This window comes from Podarcis liolepis (assembly GCF_965112155.1).
Source record: "Podarcis liolepis genome assembly, chromosome: 15".
Classification (NCBI taxonomy): domain Eukaryota; kingdom Metazoa; phylum Chordata; class Lepidosauria; order Squamata; family Lacertidae; genus Podarcis; species Podarcis liolepis.
Genome location: NC_139566.1, coordinates 15,541,490 through 15,566,675, shown reverse-complemented (window position 1 = coordinate 15,566,675; position 25,186 = coordinate 15,541,490). Strand labels below are relative to the sequence as shown.

At 49.6% G+C, this 25,186-nt stretch overlaps 3 protein-coding genes across 6 annotated transcripts in view; 2 read left to right on the top strand and 1 right to left on the bottom strand.

Annotated features, from left to right (window-relative positions):
• The window catches only part of RELA (RELA proto-oncogene, NF-kB subunit), a 31,782-nt gene extending 23,952 nt beyond the window's left edge, over window positions 1-7,830 (top strand). For both annotated transcript variants that reach the window (XM_083477941.1, XM_083477942.1), the window contains exons 6-11: window positions 716-850; window positions 1,476-1,580; window positions 2,577-2,789; window positions 3,360-3,440; window positions 4,139-4,213; window positions 5,487-7,830. In XM_083477941.1, the coding sequence (XP_083334067.1) occupies window positions 716-850; window positions 1,476-1,580; window positions 2,577-2,789; window positions 3,360-3,440; window positions 4,139-4,213; window positions 5,487-6,097 (1,220 nt within the window). In that variant the 3' untranslated portion in view covers window positions 6,098-7,830. The remainder of the gene's footprint in view (window positions 1-715; window positions 851-1,475; window positions 1,581-2,576; window positions 2,790-3,359; window positions 3,441-4,138; window positions 4,214-5,486) is intronic.
• A 1,518-nt stretch (window positions 7,831-9,348) lies between these two features.
• LOC310694673 (UPF0696 protein C11orf68 homolog) lies at window positions 9,349-13,049 on the bottom strand. Of its 2 annotated transcripts, none has more exons than XM_083478024.1 (2): window positions 12,728-13,049; window positions 9,349-11,115 (listed from the first exon to the last, which is right to left on the bottom strand). In XM_083478024.1, the coding sequence occupies exon 2, from the start codon at window positions 11,098-11,100 to the stop codon at window positions 10,363-10,365; it is 738 nt and encodes a 245-aa protein (XP_083334150.1). In that variant the 5' UTR covers window positions 11,101-11,115; window positions 12,728-13,049; the 3' UTR covers window positions 9,349-10,362. The 2 variants fall into 2 exon arrangements, with proteins under 2 accessions (XP_083334150.1, XP_083334151.1); XM_083478025.1 differs by having other exon boundaries at window positions 9,349-11,104; window positions 12,718-12,860.
• Window positions 13,050-13,064: 15 nt separating this feature from the next.
• The window catches only part of DRAP1 (DR1 associated protein 1), a 15,527-nt gene continuing 3,405 nt past the window's right edge, over window positions 13,065-25,186 (top strand). Inside the window, exons 1-6 of one of the 2 annotated variants that reach the window (XM_083478006.1) lie at window positions 13,065-13,100; window positions 16,020-16,081; window positions 16,698-16,919; window positions 21,378-21,450; window positions 22,793-22,886; window positions 23,850-23,969. In XM_083478006.1, the coding sequence (XP_083334132.1) occupies window positions 16,878-16,919; window positions 21,378-21,450; window positions 22,793-22,886; window positions 23,850-23,969 (329 nt within the window). In that variant the 5' untranslated portion in view covers window positions 13,065-13,100; window positions 16,020-16,081; window positions 16,698-16,877. Of the gene's footprint in view, window positions 13,101-16,019; window positions 16,082-16,495; window positions 16,920-21,377; window positions 21,451-22,792; window positions 22,887-23,849; window positions 23,970-25,186 lie in introns of those variants that run through there. The other variant, XM_083478005.1, reaches the window with a different exon arrangement.

The following is a 25,186-nucleotide window of genomic DNA, read 5'->3' as shown; positions in this document are numbered from 1 at the left end:
GATGACCAGCAATGCTGCTTTGGAGTCTCCAGCAGAGAAGGGCCTTTTTTGCAACCTGCTGTCTCAGAGATGCTGCAATGCCAAGCGTGGGGATGAAATGCGGCCCCCCCCCCCAGGCCTCCTTGTTTGGCTCTTGGGGCTCTCCCTAGACCATGCCCCTCACTCACCCTGATTCACACGGTTCTAGACCAGCTAGAATGTGCCCTTGAACTCTGATAATGCCTCTTGCCAGGATGGAGAGGGGTGTGCAGGTGTGCCTAGAAACTAGCCTTCTGTAGAAATCTAAAATTCACACCTGATGTTCTGCCCACTCTTTTGCTTCTGGCCCTGACAGTCCCTGGCATGTGGCCCCCAGAAGATTGCCCAGGAGGGAATCTGGCCCTCCGGCTGAAAAGAGTTTCCTATCCCTATAAAAGCAGCAGCTAAGCCCAACCATCGTCAGACATACCAGGGTGCCCTCCAGGCTCAGATTTGCATTCATTGCTCTGTCTGCTACTGGCATGCGGTCCCTGAAATGTTGCACAGGAGGGAATCTGCACCTCAAGCTAAAAACAGTTGACCCACCCCTGTGCTGCCTCATTCTCTTTAATTGTCATTTCCAGGGGTTGAACCATCTAGATGCAGGTGCACAATTTTTACTTCCCTTTTCTAGACTTAACTGTATTGTTTATATTTCTTGCTTTCTCTCTCCCTCCCCGCCTGCCCCTGATTCCAGTGTCCATGGAAGAGCTAAAAGGAGACTATGACCTGAACGCGGTTCGGCTCTGTTTCCAGGTGTGGATTCAGGATGCAGGCAGTGGGCGCTTGGTCCAGCTGCCCCTGGCAATCTCACAGCCCATCTATGACAATCGTGAGTGCTAACAGGGAGTGGCTCTGATGCATACCCCTACCTTTATTAGAGAGGGATGGACAGTGGAGCAGACCCAACACTGATCATTCATTGGTTTTTGATTTTCGCATCCTGCTCTATCTGAGGGTCCCAGAGCAACTTAACAGCAGCTTCTTCATCCAACAAGTAAATAATTCTATCCCTGAGGAAATGGAATGGATGCAGATCAGAGTTAGGTGCACTATCTACTTGATTGAAATTAATAGGGCGTCCGTTAAATCATGATTTGGAAACCCTGGAGAGCTGCTGCCAGTCAGTGCAGGCAGTTCTGAGCTTGATGGACCAATGGTCTGACCAGTAAAAGGCAGCTTCAGATGTCCCTTTTCAATTCGGTCCTTTGTTCAGAATCATGAGGACTGGGATATTTATTTTTCAACAAAGGTGGAGCACCTGTTTTGCATGCAAAAGTTACCCAGTTCAATCCCTGGCATCTCCAGGTAGGCTGCCTGAAACCCTGGAGAGCCACTGCCAGTCAGTGTATTCCGTACTGAGCTAGATAGACCAATGGTCTCCATAACACAGCCTCTTGTATTCCCTCACTGCCACCGAGTCATTAAGACAGCCCCAGCGCCCTCTCTTTCTCCAGGTGCTCCCAACACAGCCGAGTTGAAGATCTGCCGTGTGAACCGCAATTCAGGGAGCTGCCTAGGTGGAGACGAGATCTTCCTCCTCTGTGACAAGGTCCAGAAAGGTAAGAGATGCCTCCCTTTTCAGTGCAGGGTTTTACTTCCATTGGCCACCTTGGGCTTTGGATGAGATGTAGAGGTCAAGCCTTGGAAGAGGCTGCAAAGGACTTCTGGACAACAGCAGCAAGGGTTCAACTTTTCATGTGTGTTTTCCTTTCATGGTGGTGTTGTTGTTGTTTTGTTGTTGCTGTTGCTGTTCTTATTCTTAAGGCAGTTTTTAGTGTAGTGGGGAAAACTCAAAAAGCCCTTCCAGCCACATCTTTGCTCATAACAATGAATGAAACCATCTCTAAAGCCTCCTGTGTCTGCCAACCCTTTAAAAATCCTCCCTAACTTATGCATTTTTAAATGCAGGCTCACTATATTCACCATGTGGCCAAACTGACCTCTTCGCTTCCAGCACTGTTTGCCCACTTCAGTCCTGGGCTTTTCTGTGAGGTTTGCCCTGATGTCACAGCATCTCGCCCAATGGCAGGCAACTTCAAGGAGTCAGCTGATATATTCAAAATGTTAAAAAGTCTTCCACATTTTGTTTGGTGTGTGTATATGGGTATTTTGGCCTGTTGCCTTCAAAAAGTGCTGTTGGCCATTTCTCAGTTTGGGAACAGGAGATGATTCCACATTTGTGGTGAAAGGAAATAAGACCAGGTGTTGGTATTTCCCATTTTGTTCTTTCCCCCACCCTTCACACCAGCAAGGGGTAGCAACAACCACCAACCTGGATGGCTTTAAAAGAGGATGAGACTCAGTTCACCCTCCACTGTTGGAGGCAGAATGCTTCTGAGTACCAGTTGCCAGAAATCACAACTGGGGAGAGCACTGTTGCATTTGGGACTTGCTTTCAGGCTTCCTATTGGAGCACCAGGCCGGCCACTGTGAGAACAGGATGCTGGACTAGATGAGCCATTGGCCTGATCCAGTTTCAGGACTCTCCTTGTGTTCTTACGTTCTCAGTGAGTCTGAACCCCTCAATCCTCCCCCCCCCCTCGCTTCCTTTGCAGAGGACATCGAAGTCCGCTTCTTCAAGGACTCTTGGGAGGCAAAGGGCTCCTTCTCCCAAGCCGACGTCCATCGCCAAGTGGCCATTGTCTTCAAGACCCCGCCGTACATGGACCAAGCCCTTCGGGAGCCGGTGACGGTCCAGATGCAGCTGCGTCGCCCATCCGACAAGGAAGTCAGTGGGCCCATGGAGTTCCGTTATCTTCCTGATGAAGGTATGTCCTCTCTTGCATGCTCAGGTTCTAAGCTCTATGAGTTTAGGGTCAAAGCTTTCAGCTGTGAGCCAGCTCAGAAACTCAGGTGTATGTTAGGTGCCAAAGGGCTCCCTGAATCAGGGTTACAGAATGCCTAGTTTTCATTTTGGGGCCCAGTGGCTCAAAAGACATACTTTTCCATGTGAATTTTTGCTTCCTGAAATAAAGTTCTGATTGCGCAGATGAAATACCACAGAGAGAATTTGAAAGGGTATGTTGCTAGTGTGTGAAAGCAGGCAAGATCCAAGGATCCCCAGGGATGCGCCTCCAGGTGGTGGAGACGTCAGGTGCCTTCCTGGCACCAGGGCATCTTCACTTGCTCACCTGGGCATCTTCACTTGCTTGCACAAGTGGTGCAAAATGCGCCCAGTGCCTGGCGAATTTCAAAGGCCGCTGTGAGTGTGCAGGCGTGATTCCCTGACTCCAGCTCTCCGGTTACTCAGTCGTTGCCTATGATTGGAGAGTACATTATCAGCTCCCTTTCAAAGCAAATGTGTCCTTATTCTTCCCCCCCCCTTTCCTTTTGGACAGGTGACTTCAATCGTATTGACGAGAAACGCAAACGGACCCTTGGCACCTTCAAGAACTTTGTTCAGAAAACACCCTTTGCAGGTAGGGCTCGAGTTAGAGGGGTAGAAGAAAAGGGTGGTGTGGCTGGTTGAAGAACCTTCAGGGGGGTGAGACATTGGCGACTGGGCCCCATTTGAGACTGTTGGGGCAGAAGACAGGGAGACCAACAGGAAAACAGAGCCCAGAGCCCATGGCAGGTGGAGCCTACTCCTTCTAGTTTTGTCCCCATCCTCCTCCTCCAACCAAGTTCTGCAAGAGCAGGGCTGTGGAGGAATATCCCAGCAGGCAGAGCCACCCTGTGAGTTGCTTGCAAGTAAAAAGGCAGGCAGATGGACTGGCTGAGGCTGAGGGGGCCGTGCCCTGCTCTTCTTAGTACACTGGCCTCCAACAGAGAGGAGCACAGGAGGTGGAATACTTTGGAATCTCATGAGCCCTGGGTTTGATGTTGCAGGGGGGATACTGCTTCCTCTATAGCTCAGTAAATAAGAGCTCACACTTTCCATACAGAGTCCAGGTTCAATCCCTGGCATCTCCGTTTAGGAGGATCAGGGAGCAGGTGATGGGGAAGGAGCCCCTCCCTCTGCCAGTCAGAACAGGCAATACTAAGCAAGACAGACAAAGAGTCTACCTCACGGTGAGGGTTCTTCCGGTGTCCATACATGGGGGGGAGGGGGTTGAAGCCTTGCTGGGCTCTGGGGAGGATTTTGCATGTTCTGACCCCTTCCGTTCCCTCCCAACAGTCGGAGCTCCAGAACCTCGCTCCCAGCGCCGCATTGCTGTTCCCAAACATGGCCTGGCCCGGCCCAACATCAGCGGTGAGGAATGCCTAACCTTTCCTTTCATATAACCCTTCTGTCAAGTTAACAGCTTGCTTACGAGGAAAATTGGTCTGGCTGGGAATCTTGTCCCATGACGTCAATATGGACTAGCATCTTAGGAGTTGTATATGTTCTGTTCAAACTGTTGGTTGGCATTCAGCTCCTGTCCACCCTTCTGCCCGCTTAAAGGAGAAGGGAAAGGGGCTTTTTAAACCTGTGCTCATTGGCAGACGAGTGGAGATTAAATCCTGCTACCTAGGCTGCAAGATCCTGTTTTCTACTGGGAACAGGGCAGTGCACCCAAAGCAGGATTGAACCCTGTCCTCCAACCCAGCAGCTGGCATCACCATTGGTGTCAGTGGGTGTGATGGGCCAAATTGGACCCCATGGCAGGCCGAGATTGACTTGTGGTCTGAAGGCTCCCCACCCTTGCTCTAAGCTATTTATATTCTGTGCTTTCAAAAGAAAAACATGTAACACAATCTGGCAGTTTCCCCCATTGAATGATGATTGGAACTGTTGCTGGGGGAGGGGGCACAGAGCATCTGCCTTGCATGCAGAAGGTCCCAGGTTCAATCTCCAATGGCGTCTCCAGGTGGGCCTGGGAAAGACTCCCTGCCTAAAACCCTGGAGAACTGCTGCTGCCAGTCAGAGTGTAGACAGTACTGAGTGAGATGGGCCCCAGTGAATCTGGCTCAGCAGAAGGCAGCTTCCTATTGGCTTGCTTCTAGGATTTCACTAGGAAACATACACTTATAAGGTCCACAATCACAGCATTTAAAACTAGAAACTTGTTGGCAAGTTGTTGTTTTTGAAAGAGAGAAAGAAAACGCCACATCTGAGTGGATGTTGCAGCCCTGGCTCCCAGCAAAATTGGGAGCCACTCTTGGGAATGCACTTCTTCCCTCCCTTTCCCTTAACACAGTATTTCCCAAACTTGGGTCTCCATCTGTTATTGGACTACAACTCCCATCATCCCTAGCTGGGAAGACCAGTGGTCAGGGATGATGAGAATTGTAGTCTGGAAACTCAAGTTTGGGAAACTCTGCCTTAACACATGCTAGGTGTTTGCATTGGCGCCGAGGTTGCTTCTTAGTTTCCAAACCATGGCTGGTGGGCAGATCCTGCACCAGCTCTGAGATCCTCTGGCCGGTAAACCCTGGCCAGCTGGGAGTCCAGGAAGGTCAGGGGGCCCTGGCGCTTCTCTCACTGATGCAAGAGTGCGGATGTGTCCTTTGCCGTCACCTCCTCTCTCTGATCTTCCTTGCAGGTGTCCCAGGAATCATGGGAGCATCAGGGCAAACCCCACTGCCCACCTCCAAACCCCAGGCCATGGTGCACCCTTCTCCCGCCTACTTCACGGGGCCCAGCCATGCCCCACTTTCAGCGGCGGCTCCTCCTCCGGTCGCAGCTGCGCAGTCCAGCTTCAGCACGGTGAACATGGAAGATCTGTCGGGCCTGGGTGTGAGCCATCGGGTCCAGCCCTCCGAGTCGGAGGCCGAGGCCAGCATTGCAGACGCCATCCTGCACCTCCACTTCGCAGAGGATGCTGGGGGCATGGAGCTCGGGGGGATCCTGGATGATGCCCCCTACGCCAGCCTGGAGGGGATTAACACAGCCGAGTTCTGCCAGCTCCTCACAGAAGGGGCAGCCCAGCAAGCACTCCAGGACAACCAAGGCACTCTGCTGACCTATCCAGAGTCGATCAGCCGCCTGGTGTCCCAGCGGAGAGCCCAAGGGGAGCCCAGTGGAGGGGGCGGCGGCGGCGGCTCAGGTGCCAGCTGCTACAATGGCCTTCCGGGGGCCCTTCCTGCTGAGGAAAGCTTTTCCTCCATGGTAGATCTTGACTTGAACTCTCTTCTGAACCAGCTGAACTCATAAGGGTGGAGTCACAGGACCACCAGCTTCTGTCCCTGGGCTCCAGATCCCGGGTGGCCCCTCTTTGTTTGCGTAGACTTTGCCAACTTAACTCTCCCCCTCTCTGGTGGTGTCCCCCCCCCCCACTGGATGGACTATCCTTCAAGGATGTGTTTGGGTGGGGGCAACCTCTAGGTTCTTGGAACATGAGGTTTTTATAGGCCTGGACCATTGCTTTTAGGCAGAGGCAAGGTCTCTTTCCTCCCCGCCACCAGTGAAGTGGGCGTTGTACATTTGGTAACACGGCGGAGCCAGTTCTCGCTTCCCTACTGAAGGCTTGTTTTCCTTCCAGAACTATGGAGCTGTGTGTGTTTTTGACTGTTTGAAGGGGAAGAATCTCTCCTCCTTCCCATGGTTGCCTTCTGAAAACTCGCCAGCCGGCACCTTCTCCTCCTCATGCCAAACAAAACATTATTAAGGGGGAGCGGAAGCTCAGAAGCCTTAAAGAACTGTGCCAGCAAGCAAAAAAAACCAGCAGGTCAAACCTGTTTCTAACCTTTTTATGAAAAGCCACACAGTTCTAAATGCTACAGTAGCTGTACCAGGATATTTTAAAAGCAAAGCTGCTTCTGTACTGTTTCCGGAGTGCCTTAAAGCATTGCAGCTTCTGGTGGGTGAGGCCTTCCTGGTGAAACCCTACAGCCATCTCCAGGGCCGTGAGGGTTTGTCCCTTCTGCCCATGTTTGAAGAGGCGGGAAGAGTTGGGATCGTTTGTTGGTCCTTTGCTGTAGAAGGAATAGCTTAACTCTAGCAGGCTGTTGTGGGTATACAGACATGGGACTTGTGGTGGCAAAACACAGGCTATTTTTCAACCTTGGTGTCCTTGGCCTTAACTGGGGATTTGTGTCAGTCTCTGTGGCACGTACACAGGACTTCTTCCTCTTAAGATAAGGGGTTTTTTTAAAGCCAGAAAGAGCAACAAGGCTGTGAGGGGTAAGACAGCCTCGTGGATGAAAGGGATGCAGACCCAGTCATTCTGCTCTAGGCCTGCACCTTGCCTGCTAGTGGCGGGAGGTGGGGTGGGGGATAAAACAATGGGAAATCGCATGAGGATGTGGGCGGCGACTTCTTTTTCCATACTGAAGCCAACTCTGAGCCTTTCCGCTCAGAAAATATGCCGTTACTATAAGGGGGTGCAATGGGACATTTGGTGCCTTTGTTTGGCCCTAGCCCTGCTCAGTTTCCTCTTAGGGTGAGGGCTTGAGACCCTCCACGTGAACCCAGTGCCTGCCAGCCCCCAAATCATGCCACCCCTCCAAAGAAAAGCAAGACAGTTCAGGCCACGTAGAGGGAAAACAAGCTAGCAGGAAGCAGGATGATCTTCCCCTTCCTCAGTGGGAAGACAGACCAAAAGCCTCAGATGGCTGAACTCAGACACAAGGTCTAAAACGGAAGAGAGATCCAGTTATCCCAGGTTAGGATGCAGCCTGCTGCCAACAGGGTCTGGTGGGGAAAGCAGCTGCCAAGCCAGCAGGGGCAGCCAAGGTTATGTCCAGGGTGGGGGTGGGATTGCGCCTTCTTTTTTAAATACTATTTGCTGCATTTTTTTAAGGGTGGGTGGGTGTGTCAAGATAGTTAACAACTTAAGTGCTGTTATTGGTCCACAGTTGTCTCACTCTTCTTTTTTTGTTATCTGATGTGGCAATTCTTGCTTTCTTCTTCCTATAGCAGGTTCCTAAAAATAAACTGAAGCCTCAGCCTGGCAGTTTTCTTTTTATTGTGGAATTGGGGTGTGGTTTCCGTAAGGACTTGTGGAAGGAAGATCTGGGAACTGTGGCCTTAATTTGCAGGCAATGTCACCTCAAACCAGTATTGGTATTCTCCCCACCCCACCCCACCCCAGTCACATAAAATCCAGAAGCCATGGGGACTATTAGGTTCTTAAGGGGGCAAATTGGGAGCCTTCCCCCAGGAAGCTGTCATGTCCCATCACTCCTGACCATTGACTATGTTGACTGGTGCCGATGGGAATTACAATCCAAAACATCTATCTGGTAGGCATCAGGCTGGGGTAGTGCATTATCATTTAGAAGCATGGATAAACCCTATTGTGCTGCTTTTTAAAACAAAAAACAGCTTAGTAATTCCTTATTTTTTCTCGCTTCCTGGGCTGTTGTATAACTGCACACCAAAAGAACACTGGAGCATAGGTGTGCACACCGTATAGGTGTGCCTGTTTTCTTTCAGGTTGTATAATTTATTGTGATGTTCTGATTTTTCATTTTGGCTTTGCTGGTGTGAAGAGTGTTACATTAAGCACCCAACCTCTTTGCATCTTGCTCAGCCAGCCTTCTTGGCTCCTAAGCTTCTCCCTCCCATTTCCCAGCTGATCAGAATATTTTTGTTTAATGGAAAGAGGTTCTGGAACCAAAGCCATTTTCTTTTATTACTTTTGCCTGCACTCCCATAGAATTATGACACTTATGAACACTTATCTAGCTTTTCTTCCAAAACATTAAATAAGATATCCCTATCCACATGTACAATTTGCATGAATCAAGCAGGGAAGTAGAAGGTGCGGTTTATACATGCATCATGCTCTTTCCCTAAGCCCAGGCATGGGACAACTTAGGGCTCTCTAGATATTGCTGGACCCCCCAGTTCCCACTTTCCCTGGGCTTCTTTGGCCATGCTGTCTGGGGTTGATGGCAGCCATGTGCCCCTGAAACAACCTTACATTTGTATCTTGAAGGGGAGAAGCTTCACAAAAAAATCCCCAAACAAACTGCCCTCAGTTAGAAAGGCTACCTGAAATGGTAGTTGCATGCACAAGCTAGAAAGCAAATTCTGACTACTGGACAGCTGCTTCACATAATTCGTTTTGTGGTACGACTGGTTATTTGAAGAGCACGGACAGGGTTCACCATAGTGCAAGAATGTTTAGGTCCTTCCTTCAGTTCCCGTAATGCAGAAACGTAGGAAGTTGCCTTATACTGTGTCAGAACAATGATTCCTCTTTCAGTACTGTTTACACTGAAAGCCATTTCCACCCAGACACTGCTTCTGACTGCCATATTCTGGCCATGTCTGGCAAATTCCAGACCTATGGCAACCCCAGTATAGAAGCCTCTTTAACAATTCAAAGTTTCCTGAGTAGGAACTAGCTTTAAACTGCAAGTGAGGCAATTCAAAGACTGGTGCCAGCTGGCCTGCTTGCCTCTTCCATTTCCATTCTCTCTTCCCACACACCCTCCTGGCAATAAACACTCAGCAAGAAGACAAAATCACTTTATTTTTTAAAAACCTATTTTACAGGTAGGCAAGTGCTGCTGAATCAAATTTATTTTCCACAGCCTCAAGAGGAAAGAAATGTTGAGAGACATTCCCTTAAATGAGTAAAACTTGTTCTCCCAACACATTTTGTTGGGATAGTGTCTATGTTTAGCCCCTCTTTCAAAACTACACAGCACCTCCCTGGTGAACCATTAGTAGTTTCTGATGAAAAACTTCCCTAGAAACTACTTTTCCCAGGCATTATGGCAGGCCTGGGGAACCTGTGGCAAAATTAGATGAAACTGTTGGAAGCAAGAATATCCAAATTTTTGTGTTTCACAGAACTCCCCATAGTCTTCTTAGATTATTCTACAAGATGGGAATGTTTTGCATTGTTAGAAAGTATGCCGCCTCTTAGCACAGAGGTAGCCAAACCCTCCAGGTGTTTTAGACTAAAACTCCCATCAGCCTCACTCAACATGGTGAATGGTCAAGGATGCTGGGAGTTGCAGACCAAAGCATTTGGAAGACACCATGTTGGGTATTCATATCCTAAACATGCAAGGATTTGTCAAATAAGAGATCATTTGACTTGCCACCCCTTTTCTTTTTGACTGCTACAGCAATCTTTCTACTGACCTGTCATGAAATGGGAGTGTGTGCATTTATTTTGATACCCAAAGTCACTGGGGAAGGGGATATGAAAGCATACGCACAGGCAACTGATGAAGAAGTGCAGTGATGCACTCCTAGTAAGAAGTTCTTGAAAACAAGGAAGGCAGCACACTCCATTGAAAGATAAATTCAGGTGTCCTTAAATGTGGCTGCAGGAAGACCAATGCAGGCAGCTGCCACCCAGTGCTGAAATCCTGCCTCCAGCATCCCTGCCGGCCTGTGCTTGGCAACTGTAATGTGGTCTCTCTGAGGGGGAGGGAAAGGGGAGGGGCACTGGGACTTGTAGCTCCCAGCCACAACACCATTCCCCTGGAAGGGCCACACATCCAAAGGAACACATTTTAAGTCACTTCCATGTTGTTCACTTTGTTGGTGATGCGTGAACGCCGAGGGATACATTCCAAATCAAACTTACTTTCGTAGATGGTGGGGCAAAGGTGCCAGCGGTTGTCTCGGTAGATGCCCAAGTAGGTATAAACATCAGGCTTGTAGGACAACAAGCATTTGACCCCTGTGGTGCGGATCACAGCATCAGCCACCAGCACCTGCTCCTCATTTGTGAAGTCGTCTGTGTATACACAGATGACCTGCTTGCGCTCCGAGTCGGGGCAGCAGGGGCTGACCTTGGCCACGCCAATGCGCCCGTCAAGCACCGCACGGGCAATGCCACACCAGGCATGGTCCACCTTGAAGCCACTATCCAGGTGCATGAGCCACTTCCCGGTCAGCACTCGCCGGTTCAGCGCCAGCTCCTTGACCATGTCGAAGGTGATGTGGCGCCCGCTGGCTTGCAGCAGCTCCCAGTCCTCCTGCAGCCCTACCACATCGCCAGCTTCAGGACAGAAACGGGGCCCATACACTGCTATCCAACCCACCGGCTCAGCATTGCACTCGGGGTCACCAAACCGGGACACACGGGACGGTTGGTAGGTCTGCAGCCACTCCTCGAATTCGGCCCGGGGAGTCTTGCGAGCATCAAAAACTACCCAGGGGTCCATATCTGCCGCCATGGACTCAGCAGCCAGCTGCTCTGCTGCAAAAGCACCTTCCTTCCCTGTCTTATCATCCTGGCTGGACATGGCACTGCAGGGCACCTGACAAAGAAGGAGAGGGCAAAGCAAAATGTAATAAACAAGAGGCAGCCTGCCTGGTCCCTGCTGTCATATATCCTAGCTTGCAATGTTTCCTTCCTTCATACAACTAGCCAACAAGACAAATTCTCTACACAGTCCCATTTTACAGATTAGAGAATTGAGGCCAAGCCTCACTCGCCCTGAGGTCATTACCAAACGTGTCCAGTAACTGTTTATCTGTAACTGTAACCCAGCTTGGAATTTATAAAACAGGAATTTCAGAGTGAGCAGTAGCAACTGAAGTTCACCACCATCACACATACTGGGCAGTATGGTGCAGAACACTAGCCTTGGATGTGAGACCTGGCTGCAAACCCCAGCTCAGCAGGCAGCCTTCTACATAAAGTTACTAGCTCTCTGCTTGATCAGCCTCAAAACCTTGTTGCAAGGATAACAGAAGAGCAACATGTACTAGAAGAAGGGAGAGGCGCATGTCTGAAACACTGAAGAGCCTCTGCCAGTCAATTTAAATAATACTGAGCGAGATGCACCAAGGGTCTCAGTATAAGGCAGCTTCCTCCATTCCAACCACAATACGTTCCAAGTAGTAAAAATGGAATACAAATAGTTAAACATTTTGCATACACACACACAACCCTTTCAAGCACTACACACCAAGGGTTGGATCCAGGCTTAGTCACTGAATTCAGTAAAGTTTAAGTTAGTAATGGCTTAACATTATCATTGTAAAAGCATCAGTATAGTTTAATGCATGGGGAGGGTAGCTCAGGCCCAGCAGCCAAATGCAGCCTTCCAGACTTGGCTATCTGGCCCTCTGATCTATTCCCCAATCCAGACCCTTCACTCAACCTGCTTCTCACTACAAACGTTTCTGCCTGGATTTCGGGCTTTCAAATTTTAGTAGCACCCTGCGAGGTGCCAAAATTTGGTGCATATCCCCACCACTCAACTTCATTCTACTTAATTGTTGTGGCATCCCTCACAGTGCCCTCACAGCCCGGTGCCAGTGCAGGCAAACCTGCTCCCCTAAATCTGCCTCTGCAAGATGGGATGTGCTTTTGAACTGCTTGTCTGGATGGAAGATACGGAGGGGTGTGCGACTAGCCTACTGTGCAAAGGTAAAATCTGCATTTCAGCCCACATTTGCCTCTGGCTTTGCTCATCATTGCCATGTGGCCCAGAAAGGAACGTGACCCCTTTAGCTGCTGATAACGGTTTCCCACCCCTGCCTTTAAGATATGTTTACCATTTACCAAGGCAACACTAACTGCAGCAACGCAAAGGGTGCTCCAAAGACATTTTTAATTGTGGAGGGGAACCTATAAAAACTAACCACATGCAGACCTACGCAGCTCCTCACTTAGGGGCCGTTTTAGGCAGCATTAAATTTTAGTCTAAGGAAGGAATAGCAATAAGCTGGTTGCAGAAGGAGCGTGGCTGTTAAAAACAACAACACTGCAGTGACTAAAGAAATTGCCAGTGTCAGCTGGTGTGTTAAGGAGTCGCCCAAAGGAGCTTATGGGAAAGGGTGAGGAGTATGCCAAAAATAAAAATTAAGCAAGACCCATCCAGGAAGTTTTCCCCTCGCTTAGGGCTGATAACACTGGCCTACCTTGCAGGGGTGCTCAGCGCAACAAGAAGCTTAATGGAGGCGAAGCATTCCGAGCACCGTAAAGCAAACCGTTACTGGCAATGACTGCAGTGAGCGGCAGGCGTTGGAATAAACAGGCAAACGGGAGCCCCCTCCATTCTCTGACCCTCCCCGGCGAGACAGAGGAGCGCGAGAGAGCGGGCCTATCCTGGCCCCTCCAGAGAAGCCGCCGCCGCCGCCGGAGCCCCTTTCGCAGCAGCCCCGCCTGGAGTGGCGTTGCCTTACCAACGGCCTGGCGTAGGCGGCCGGGCGCGCGGCACAGCCCGGAAGTTATGCGGGGAATGCATTGGAGGGGGGACAGGAAGTGCCGGGGAACTGAGGTAAGGGAAGTGAGGTAAGGGAACCAAAGTTTTTTTGCTATCTTCCCAAAAAAAAGGGGCTTCTTTTTTGCGCTTCCCAGTATTTGAGGATTATTATCTCTTCGTCCCAAACCTAAAATATCTGAGGGCACGGGGGTGGGTTTAAAACACATCTCCTCTCACAAATGGCAACCCGCCGTGTTGGGCATTGTTTCCTATGGGCGTCCGGAGTGGTGCCGGTCTAGCAGTTGGCTTCTCTATGGAGCAACAGCTCCCCCTCTAAAATGTGCTCAGGCTGTCAAGAGGGCGGGGTGTTTGTGTGTGTATCGCGCGCGGAGGATTCCATTTTATACCGGAAGTGACGCAGAAGGGCTGATTCCCCCCTCCCGCTTTCTTCCGGATTGCGCCTAAGTGTTTTGAGTTTTGTTGAGAGGTGGGTCCCTATCGCTCTAGGCGCAGCTACGTTGAAATCCCTTCGTAGTTTACACTGGGGAATAAAGCGGAAAACCAGTTTAGTTTGACGTCGGATGTGATGTTAAGAGCTCCGTTGGCATCGCAGCCCTTCATGGTATAACCACGGCTCCCCAGCCCGCCCATCTGCAGTGCGGGGATCAGAGCACTGGACTGCCTGGCAGTGCTCTCCTGAAACATCACCCACCCACACAAGTACCCGCGATGCGAGGATAATATCATTGCAGGGCTGTTGTAAGCCTCACTTTCAGCCACTGGGAAGAACTGGGAATGTTATTGGAGGGTGGGGTGTAAATTCCTTAAATAAAATAATTTAAGGATAGAAGCATTGGGCTGCACTGCATTCTGAGCTTCTCAGCCACACACACTTCTGCAATATAAAGATGACAACATTGCAGGGCAGATGTAAGCCACAGGCTCTAAAAGCCTAGGGTAACGGGGCAAACAGGGCCACATAGCTGTCACTTAGAGCCGTTCTCTCACACACATGCCCAAATGTTTAAAAAGGACAACCACAGGGCTACCTTGGAATCCCCTCATAAGACTATAAAAGTGGCCTGTCTAGCCCATCATCCTGTTCTCACTGTGGCAATCTAGATACCTCTGGGAAGCCTCCAAGCAGGATCTGAATGCAACAGCAACTCTCCCCACTTCTGACTCCCAGCAAATGGTATTCAAAATCAGTGGCATACTTTCTACATGGTGGAGGCAGAGCATAGCCATTGTAGCTGGCAGCTCAGCCAAAGCCAAAGCCACTGCCACCTCACCATCAATATAGGGATAATAACTACAGGCTGTATTTGCATTTGTGGTGCAGTGCTTTAAAAAACTAAAGTCATGTTTCATTCCTGCTACTACTCCCCCCGCCCTTCTTTTGTATGAATGGTTGGTTGATTGAGTTCTTGGTTTAGGTTTGGGGCTCCTCAGTGCCCTCCTCCGCCTTGAAATTACCCACTTGCTCTCAGCCTCTTGCATCGGGGTCCAGTTCCCTTTGTGGCCCAGAGAAAGATGGCAGATAGTGATCAAACCATTGCAATTGCTTTTCCTTCCGCTCGCTCCTATTGCTTTGCTGCCCCTCACTTCCCCCACTTTGGAAGTGAATGGATGGCAATGGAAGCAGGAACAGCAGGAACAGCATTGCCCCCTCCCCTCAGGCACTGGCAGGTGCTAGATGTTGCCAACTCCTGACTTCAGACCTTGGGAAGGGCGTGCTGTTCCCCTATCACAACTGGGCTAAAATCCTGCATTTCTCTGTTCTTTCTGAAATACAGCTGCTACTTTTATTTTGCAGGAAAAGGGGGAAATTTAGCATCAAAACTAACTGGCAAGTCTCATCTGACAAATGAATAAGCAGTCTACTGTTTTGTTCAGTCTGCGCTACAAGTGAGCAGAGCTAGCATACAGGTCCAAAGTGGCATTCCTCAGCTTCTTCTTTTTTTAAGTAAAAAGCTTGTATATAAGGAAACAAGCTGGAAAGCTTTGATTGGTCACAGAGGCCTGGTTTTTTGGGGGGCCGAGGGGGTGGTTTGCTGGATCAGAAATGGCAACCTTAGGGTCACACCTTTAAATTGTTTATGTACAGTACACAAATCATGCAGGAAAAATGGTTTTTGCTACTTTGGGTGCAGAATGAATTGAGTACACAGTACATCTGAAACTGGTTTTAAGCTCAGTATCCCAGCAGTCTAGATTTCCCCAACACTGCCACTCAGGAAACTTGGTAACCCGTAGGTCAGAAAGTCTTTACATCAGATCTCAGATCAATTCCTGAAGATACCAGGGCGTTGTAGGCAAGCTGTCTCTCTCACTGCACTGACATTGTGACATACCTTATAAGTTTGTCATAAGTGTTTCAACCCAGCTAATGACACTGTTGTTGGAATGGAAACAACAGAGCAATCCTGTGTATTGAAGGCGATGGAAGCTGCCCCACATTATTTGTTTTCTTCTACATATATATTCTGTCATTTCTCCATTGTGGAACCTAAGGTGGCGTACAAGGGTTCCCCATCCAGGCAGGAACCAACCAAAAGCTGCTTATTTTCTGCAAGGTGCCTCGTGCTTTTGGACAATACTTTTTATCATTGTACTTTTCACATATCAAAAGAAGCTGCCTTTGTTTTTCCTTTTGGATTGAAAAGCAGGGCAGAAATTAATTCAAAATTTTAAAATAAATATACTTTTCAGGCAAGCCTTTATAACATAAGGCTGATCTCATGCCCACTTACCTGGGAACAAGGCCCATTGAACCCAGTGGGACTTCTTTCTGGGAATACAGAAAGATTGTGCTTTAACAAGTAAAGAACTTATTTACGGGTAAGCCTGTGCAGAAGGATTGCAGCCTTATATCAATTTATCTATCTGTTAATGGCAGCTGTCTTGTACAGTACTCAAATGAATTTTTTAAATTGCTGCTATCATTTGATTGTTACATCATAGTTGTTGCCCTTTCTTTCTTTCTTTTTTCTTTCATCTTTGGGCAGCTATTTTATGAACATTTACTTGACAGTCATCCTCGTTGGACACAGTGGGACTCCCTTCTCAAGTAAGCATGATTAAGCCCCTTAAATGGCAAACTACTTCAAAGCGGGATAGCATGAGACTCTTAAGACCAGGGTCGTGGGTTGGAGCCCCACGCTGGGCAAAAAGATTCCTGCATTGCAGGGGGTGGCCTAGATGACCCTCGGGGTCCCCATGCTCCTATGAAACGAGTCGTGCGTGCATGTGGCTCAGAAGCTCCCTCTCCGTCCCCCTTCGAGCTTCTACTTTGGGGGGGGGCGGGCGGAGGGAGTCTCCTGCTTACCTAACTTTGAACTCGAGTCTAGGGGGTGGAGGCCTTCCAGAAGTGGTTACCCCGCCCCGCTACTCCCACCACCCCTGACCATTGGCCCTGCTGGCCGGCGGGGTTGATGGGAGTTTGCAGGCAAACGACCTGTGCGGAGCCCCCGGTTCCCCCGTCTCCGCTTTGCGGGTGGGCTGGGGGCTCCCGCTTTGTGCGCTAGTTCCTTGACGTGGCAGGCAAGCCAGCCTTTGCTGCCCTTTTGCTCCTTCTGTTCCGCGGGCACCGCAGGATGTGTGTCTACTGATGGTTTGTTTTTATGAATGGGCCTCGCGCTCTCGGGGGAAGGAGCGCCCATTCATGCCTTTCCGCCTCGATCCAGGCGGCGTTAGGACCCGCGCGGCGGGCGGCGAGGAGGAGGAGGAGGAGGCGGCGGAGGCTGCTTGGCCGGGTCGGGCGAGGCGGCTCCTTCCGAGGTGATCCTGATCCGGCTCTTCGCTCGCTGCAGGCCCGGCAGCAGGAGAAGGAGGAGGAAGGAGGAGAAGGAGGAAGAGGAGAGGAGATGCCGAGCAAGAAGAAGAAGTACAATGCGCGCTTTCCTCCGGTGAGATCCCCCGCGGCTGCCCTCCCCTCGCCTGCCTTACCCCGGGGTAGAGCTTGCACCAAAGCCCGGCCCGCAGCAGCGGAGCCCCTCTCGCCCCGGAGGAAGGGAGCAAAAAGTGCCGGGGCTGCTTCTCGGACTGCCACCCTCCTCCCCACCCCACCCCGGCCGCTGCAGAATCCCCAGAGAGTTTGAGGCTGCGATCTTAAGCCCGCTGAAGCTGGGGAGGGGGGACCCCATTGAAACTGCTGAGTAGACACGGCTAGGGTGGCTGCCTAAATAAATTAATCAAGGCGGCAAATGAATTACTTCCCTTTTACTTGCCCCCCCGTACCTCCCATATGCTTCAAGCAAGATGTGGAAAGGGGGGGTGAGAGAAAAGAAAGCAGGTAATACAGACCCCTCCCTAAAAGACACTCGTGCCTGCTTGCCTATAGAAGTCTTAAGAACCCCTTATTTTTGCTGTTTATTAGAATAGACCTGGTATGGGGAAGCTTTGGCCTTCCAGATGTTGCTGAACTACAACTCCCATCACCCCCTGGCCGTTGGCTGCTGGGAGTCATAATTCTGCAACATCTGGAAGGCCAAAAGTTCCCCACTCCTGGAATAGACACACAAGCCTGCCTCCCCCACCCCCACTGCCTTCCTGCCCCAGGGAATAAAATGTAACCCCGAACACACAGGCAACTGATCCCTCCGCACAGAAGAGAAAACCCATAGGAGAGGTTTTCTGCTTTAGCAATTCAGTGAGTGTAGCCCGTTTTCCAATAAAATACAAAACAAAATCCTCCTTCGAATAAGCTTGATGCACCTCCAGATGTTGCTTGATTGCAGTTCTCATCGGCCACAGCCAGCATGGTCCCTTGTCACTTGTCAGGGATGACGGAAGGTGTCGTGCAACAACAACTGAACAGGAACTGGTTCCCTGACCTGATAGACAAGCCCCCTCGCCAATGGAAATTGGCTTTTGTAGCCCCTGTGGAAGATGTGCCCTCTGCTCTCTGTGGCATTTGCAAGATACAATCTGGCTCCTGAGGAATCCATGACCCTCCAGAAGTTGTTGGGACTACAACTCCCATCATCCCTGAACATTGACCATGTTGGCTGGGGCTGATGGGAGTTGGAGTCTGCCCACATCTGCATGGCCACTAGTTCCAGAACTGTTGTTGGACTGCAGCCCCTGTTGGCCCCTGCCAGCATGGTCAGTGGTCCAGCAACACCTGGAGGGAAGCAGGTTTCCCTCTCCTGGCATGGAATAGGTCTGAGTTTATTTCCTCTGCTATTTGCTAATGTTGATTGTTGGGTCCTGGGCCAACCTGAGGTCTTATAGTAAGGCTACTTGGTGGTGCCTCTTTTGTAGAAGGGCTTTCTGAAGAGGGGGTGCATTTTCTTTTCTCTGTCCAAAGTGCTGCTGCTGGACAATTTTGGTGGAAAACCTGGGTTCCTGTGTTTGGAGCAAGACAGATTATTTTTGTCTCTTTGCACCTTTCATCATTTTATAAAACCTCTTAGCCTGCCTTCCTTCCTTCCTTCCTTCCTTCCTTCCTTCCTTCCTTCCTTCCTTCCTTCCTTCCTTCCTTCCTTCTTTCCTTGGTCCCAAAAACCTTTTTTTGATTGAGTGATCAAGAAACTGCTGTATTCCAAGCATGGATGGACTCATGATACATTTGTATAGGACATTATTACAACATTGGCTGTTTTATCTTTTCACTGCCTTTTGGGACAGTGTTTATTATTATTATTATTAATTATTATTATTAATTATTATTATTATTATTATTATTGTTGTTGTTGTTGTTGTTGTTGTTGTTGTTGTTATTGGTGGTTCACAACTTAAAATTGCAATATAAAAAACACAAAATACATAATAAGAACATGAATATGATTATGTATTTTAATTTTAATTTTTACTTTATTCTGCTTTTTCATTTGAAAAACAATTTGGTTTAATTTTCCTAGCTGAATGTAAGATTTTATATTTCAATTAATTTTTTAAATTAAATTAAAATTTTAAAAATCTGGAGGGACACATGTGAGCCTCTCCTGGAACATGTCTTGCTATCCTTTGACTTGTACAAGCATGAGAGTTGTAAAACCCATGAGATTTACTTCGGAGCACAAATGCATAGGATTGGGCTTTCCTTAGGGTTGAGAAGCGCGTGACTTTGAAGGTGTTGGTAAATTCCAACTCCCATCAATCCTCTTCCTCTGTCTGAAATTTCAGGCCGGCCAGCGTCTTTCCCATCAATTGCTGCCTGATCCTTTTTAACTGGAGGTTATGGGGTTTACCTGGAGATCTGGGACCTTCTTCATGTAAAGCATGTGTTCTTGCACCCTAAAACAGAAACAAGACTTCTGTCCTCATGATAAACAGCTAATTCACATAGGAAACTGCCTTAGACATGCACACTTCAGCTTATACCCAGAACAAACTTAGTTGGTCTCTAAGGTGCTATTGGACAATTTTTTAATTTTTTAAATTTATTTCGACTGCGTCAGACCAACACAGCTACCTGCCTGAATCTGCCTTAGACAGAGCCAGACCACTAGTCCACCTAGCCCAATATAAACCAGAGATGGGGAACCTCATGCTGGGGAGCAGATGGGGCTCTCTAAGATGTTCAGCCGGGACCTTGGGACTCTCAGTTGACAGTATCTGCTCCCCAGGCCACACCCCATACTGGCCTTCCTCCCTTCCTTCCCTGAGTGTTTTGTCTTGGCTTGGCTGAGAAATGTCCTTGACTGAGATAAGGCCTCTTGCTAGCCTGGGTGGAATGCAGCCTGCTCCACAAAGGCAGGAGTTCTATCTGCTTTTTGCCTCTGGTCCTCCCCCTTCCAGAAACTTGTCCACAAGGGATTCTGGCCTTCTGCCTAAAAAGCATTCCTCACTCCTGGTCTACACTGATCTGGAGATGCTGAAGACTGAGTTTGCATGCAAATCCTGTGTTCTGGCGCTGAACTATGGGTCTCTCCACCCAACCCCCGTGAAGCTAGGCTGGGCATTTCCACTTCAAGCATCGCAATGCCCCAGGTGCCCCACTCTCTTGCCCAGCAGTGGATCCTAGCCTTTCTTGACTCTGGCAGACAAGGGTGCCTGAGGGCTGTCCTTCAGCAAGCCCAGCAGCACAGTCCTTCCTGCCAACCCATGGGACAACCTGGGTGCGATGCTGAAAAGCTAGCTTCCCGAGAGCAGTGTGTCTTTTTACCCAAGTTGGTTGTTCACTGGCAGCTCCCTGCTGCACCCCAGGTGCCAAGGCAGAGTTCAGGGGAAGGCTTTAGTGCAGGGCTGGGGAAATCCATGGCCGCCCCAGCTCCCATCAGTCTAGAGGGCAATAGGTTCCCCTTCCCTGGTTTAGTGCTTAGGAGAGATGCTGAGCCTTGGTCACCCAGTCCAAGTCACTTAATAGTTATCTGGGGTGGGGGGGGGAGAATGCACTCTGCATGTGCTTAGAGGTTTTGTTGTTGTTGTTTTACTCTGTGGGCTACAGAGTTGGACCAATAGATGATCCCCTGGGCTGAGTTACAGATAGGTAGCCGTGTTGGTCTGCCATAGTCAAAATAAAAAAATTCCTTCCAGTAGCACCTTAAAGACCAACTAAGTTAGTTCTTGGTATGAGCTTTCGTGTGCATGCACACTTCTTCAGATACACTGCTTGCATGCACACGAAAGCTCATACCAAGAACTAACTTAGTTGGTCTTTAAGGTGCTACTGGAAGGAATTTTTTTATTTTGCCCCTGGGCTGAGGTTGAGTTCCAGGATTACCTCTTCAATTTCTAAAGTGTTTCCTAGTGTTTGCTTCTAGGGCCACCCAATGAGTGGTTGTTCCACCTTAAGCAGAAAGCCTCCAGTTCAGACGTCACCTCTGCAGTGATTATAACCAGCACCTTGAACTAGACTTGGGAGCTAGCTGGCAAACCGGTGGCACTGATGCCCTCTGTCGTTTACCCCTGTTGGGAAGTGAGGCACCACCACTGTGGCCATGCACACACATCACATTTGAAGCACATGGCTTCCTCCAAGGAATCCTGGGAACTATAGATTACTCTAAACTCAGCTACAGTTCCCGGAACCCTTAATAAATTACAGATACTTTGGGGGGGGGTATCATGTGCTTTAAATGGATGGCATGCACACAGCCGCATTCCCTTGTTAATAGGGGTGAAGTACAGTGTGTCAAATTTGGTCTTCCAGCTAGTTTCCAAGGCGCCAGTTCAAGGCCCTGGTTATTATCGAGCGGTTGGAGGTGGGGGTTGTATTCTGTGATTCCACAGGCATGTAAAATGTGGTGACTACCAGGGATGTGATTCAGCTTTGTGACCAGCTAAGTTGAATTTTTTCAAACTCAGGAAACAAAATTTCTAGATCTTACAGGCTGTTTGGCTAAGTCCAGCTGAAATCTGAGAAGCCAGGGTTCCGTTTTAATACCCTCTTCCATTCTCCATTTTTTGTTTTTAAAAAGGCTCGAATCAAGAAGATAATGCAGACTGACGAGGAGATTGGCAAGGTGGCGGCGGCTGTTCCTGTGATTATCTGTATCCTTTTCGTCACATTGCCTGGATCCGCCCACCCGCCAAGCCTTGGGGAGAAGTGCAAGGAGGCCAAGTGGGGGAATGTGTCTTTCCCCAAGGAGATGGCTTGAGGAACCTGTAGGAATTCGATTCCGACCAAACTAAGCCTCCTACATATATTTTGCTCTAGGAGGCATAGTTTGGTCAGAATAGTGCATGGGTAGGCAAACTAAGGCCCTGGGGCCTGATCCGGCCCAATCACCTTCTAAATCTGGCCTGGGAATCAGTGTGTTTTTACATGGGTAGAATCTGTCCTTTTATTTAAAATGCATCTCTGGGTTATTTGTGGGGCATAGGAATTCGTTCATTTTTTTTTCCAAAATATAGTCCGGCCCCCTGCTGAAAAAGTTTGCTGACCCCTGGAATAGTGAATACACTTCTAGAGCAGTGTTTCCCAACCGGTGTTCCGCGGCACACTACTGTGCCGTGAGACATCGGCTGGTGTGCCGTGGGAGGGAGGCGGGCGAGAGGCGGCGGCGGCGAGGATCCGGCGGGGGTGGGGGGAGCGGGGGCCGTCGCGCGCAACCGAACTCACTTGGCGCGCTGCCGGCTTGTCCTCCTTCAACCCGGGTCGGGCCAGGCCTGCTCACGTCCCCGGATCCCCTAGCAGCAGCCGCACGCTCTCCAAAAGCGCAACGCTGTGCGCAACCGCTCGGCCAGCTGGTGCTCTGCGACTCCGCCCTTTCCCCTCCCAGCGCCGGAGGGTTCGCGCGACCGCAGCTGTTCCCTTTCGCAGCGCGCGGGAAACAATTCCAGGCCGATTGCCTTGTGCCGAAAAGCACCGCCTCTCCTTCTCCAGCTCAGGCCCGGGCCGCCGGCTCCCCGAATGACGTCACGGGGGCGGGGCTTTAATGGTGGTGTGCCGCGAGATTTTTTTCCGGTAAACAGGTGTGCCGTTGCCCAAAAACGTTTGGGAAACACTGTTCTAGAGCTAACACTGAATAAATTACTTCTGGTAAATGAGCCACCACTGCCCCTAGAGGGCTGTGAAAATTTGCGTCTCAGGCATTTTAGACTCGTCTACTCATGTAGTATCTAAAACCAAAGGGGCATATTGGATGCAATATGTGAATTTCCAGCAGGGACCTGCTGCTAGTCAGCCCCAGGCAGGATGGCCTGTGCTCAGGGATGAGGATGAAGCTGTTGTCCCACTATATTTGGGGGGCCTGACAAGTTCCCTAGGACTGGATGGACAAATCTGACCTCAGACAGCCTCCTGTGTGAGGCTTTGCACTCTCTGCACATTGTCAGGGGGTTGGGGGGGTGGCTCCCTTCACAGCATCCCTTAACTGTAGGTCTCCCCAAGCTCGGGCGCTGGAGCTCTTTCTAGAATCGCTACTGAAGAAGGCCTGTCACGTGACGCAGTCCAGGAACGCCAAGACCATGACCACATCGCACTTGTGAGTACCGGCTGCACATCAAGGGGCAGGGGCAGAGCCAGTCATGAAAGGGTGGCGGATGGAGGCAGAGTTGGTGCAATCAGCTGGCAATTACTGACATCGTCTCTCCTTGGTTTTTTATCCCGTTTTGGAAATGTGTATATTCCTTGTGGCAAGGAGTTCCCCAGTTCAGCTTTCCTCAAAGTAAGCACAGGCATTGGTTGTGGAAGTATTGCAGTTCAGCCTCCCCATATCAGGCAGAATTTGTTGAGCTTCAAGTGCTTTGGCTTGAAGTGCAGAAAGTGTTTTTATTTTAAACTGTTTATTTCCCCCAACCATGCCTCTCAAAAGTATTTCTTACTTACTTACCTCCTGTTATTTCATCTTTTTCTTTCATACATGTATCTAATTCCCCCCTCCAAACTTCCCAGTTTCTCTCATTCCTTCTGCCCACTCCTTTTACACTCATTTCTTCCTTCTGCAGCAGCTTTAGACTGTTATCATATTCCTTTTTGTTTCATTTACTTTAAAAAAAATAACTTTCTTTTTTCTGATTTCCTTCAGTACCTCCTCTGGCTTCTTCCTTTCAGAGGAGTGAGACCTTCCTTCCCTCCCCTGCCTCTTTCTCTTTCTTTCTCTTTCCCACCCACCTTTACCAAGCATACAGGTTTGCTGGCATTGCTCCTCCCAAAAGTCAGGGGCCACAATGGAAGAGTGAGGAAGCACTGTGTGAGCTGTGGCCCTGAAGCACCCTTGAAAGTAGACTTAAGACCCACTGGTGGTCCCTGGCCCATTGGAGAAACATCAACAGTCTCACTAAGTTGAAGGCAGCTAGCTGCCTGCCTTCACAAATCTAGTAACCTTTATTTGAAACCATGAGGGCTAGAAACTTGTCTCCCCGTCCCCCTGATTTTAAACAGAAGTTTTGTCACTGCATCAGCTGTGTCTGCATTTCCCATCTAAGCCTGTCATCTGGTTTTGCAGGAAACAATGCATAGAGCTGGAGCAACAGTTTGACTTCCTGAAGGACCTTGTTGCCTCTGTGCCAGATATGCAAGGAGACGCGGAGGATAACCTCATGGAGGGGGAGAAAGTTTCCAGGAGGTAGGAAGGGAGGGGAAGCCCCCGTAGCATAAGGTCCCAGGTTCGATCCCTGATTGCATCTCTCCGCTTTCCCAAAAATGGCCATTTGGCAGGAGATGGCTAAGATCCTTCTCAGCCTCAGACCCTGGACAGCCTCTGCAAGACAGAGTAGACAGTACGGGGCTAGATGCATGAATAATCTGATCTGGCCTAAGATAAACTCCTTCATAATGGGTGGGATGGGAGACACTGGAGGAAGTTCTGTCCCTCTCCCCATATCTGATCTTTGCTAAAGGGGGGAGATGGGGAGGTTTTTCCCATAATATGAATACTTGCTTGCTTCTGCTTCAGGAACCTTTGCAACCATCCTGCAAGTTGGCTAGTATTGTCCTTGTTAAATTGTGAGTGGGAGGCTGAGGATGGGGAATCGGAGGCCCTCCAGATATTGTTGAGCTCAAACTCCCATCAACCCCCCAACCAGGGATGGCGGGAGATTAAGTAAACACACCTCCAGAGGACCGCAGCTTCCCCAGCCTTGTCAAGAGACCAGTCCGGCTGAGCTAAGACTAGAACCAGGAATTTCAGCTCTCAGTGACTACACATGACATGTGTTGGGCCGTAGCCAAGGGGTAGAGCATCAGTTTCTGAGCCACTGTTTGTGTCTGCCTGGTGAAAGTGGAGACTTTTCCTGGGGAGGCTTGCTTTAGGTGTATTTAATTATATGAATCACTCCCCCAGCAAAAGTCCCTGAAGCAATTTACAGGACGAGTGAGGTGCAGTAATGAATAAAAATGCATCATTATATTCAAAATGTAGTCAAAGCAAAAAACAACAACACATCCCATCATTGGTGCTGCCCAAATGACCAGGAAAACAAAAATGTCTTGGCCTGGCAAGGTTGGTGCCAGGCAGACCTCCTTGGGGAGAGCTTGCTAGAGGTGCGGAGCTACCACAGAAAAGGCCCCTTTCTCTTCTCGCCACTCTCTGGAACTCCTTCAAAGGTGGGATGCAGAGAAGGGCAATGGGGGACATAATCTCAGGGTTCAGGAGGTTTATATAGTGGAAGGCAGCCTTTTTAGAGATAGGGGTCTTGAGCTTTGCAAGGCGGTAAAGGTCAAAGCCAGCAATTGAGCCCCGGTTTCCAAATGGTCTTCAGGGGCAGCCCCATGAACAACGCATTGCCTAGCCTAACCTGGAGGCCTCTTCCGCACACCTGTCTCCACTTTCTTTTCCTCTCT

What these genes read in the sequence shown, in the direction of transcription:
- LOC310694673 (XM_083478024.1), bottom strand. Translation starts at nt 11,100, where the DNA reads ATGTCCAGCCAGGATGATAAGACAGGGAAGGAAGGTGCTTTTGCAGCA.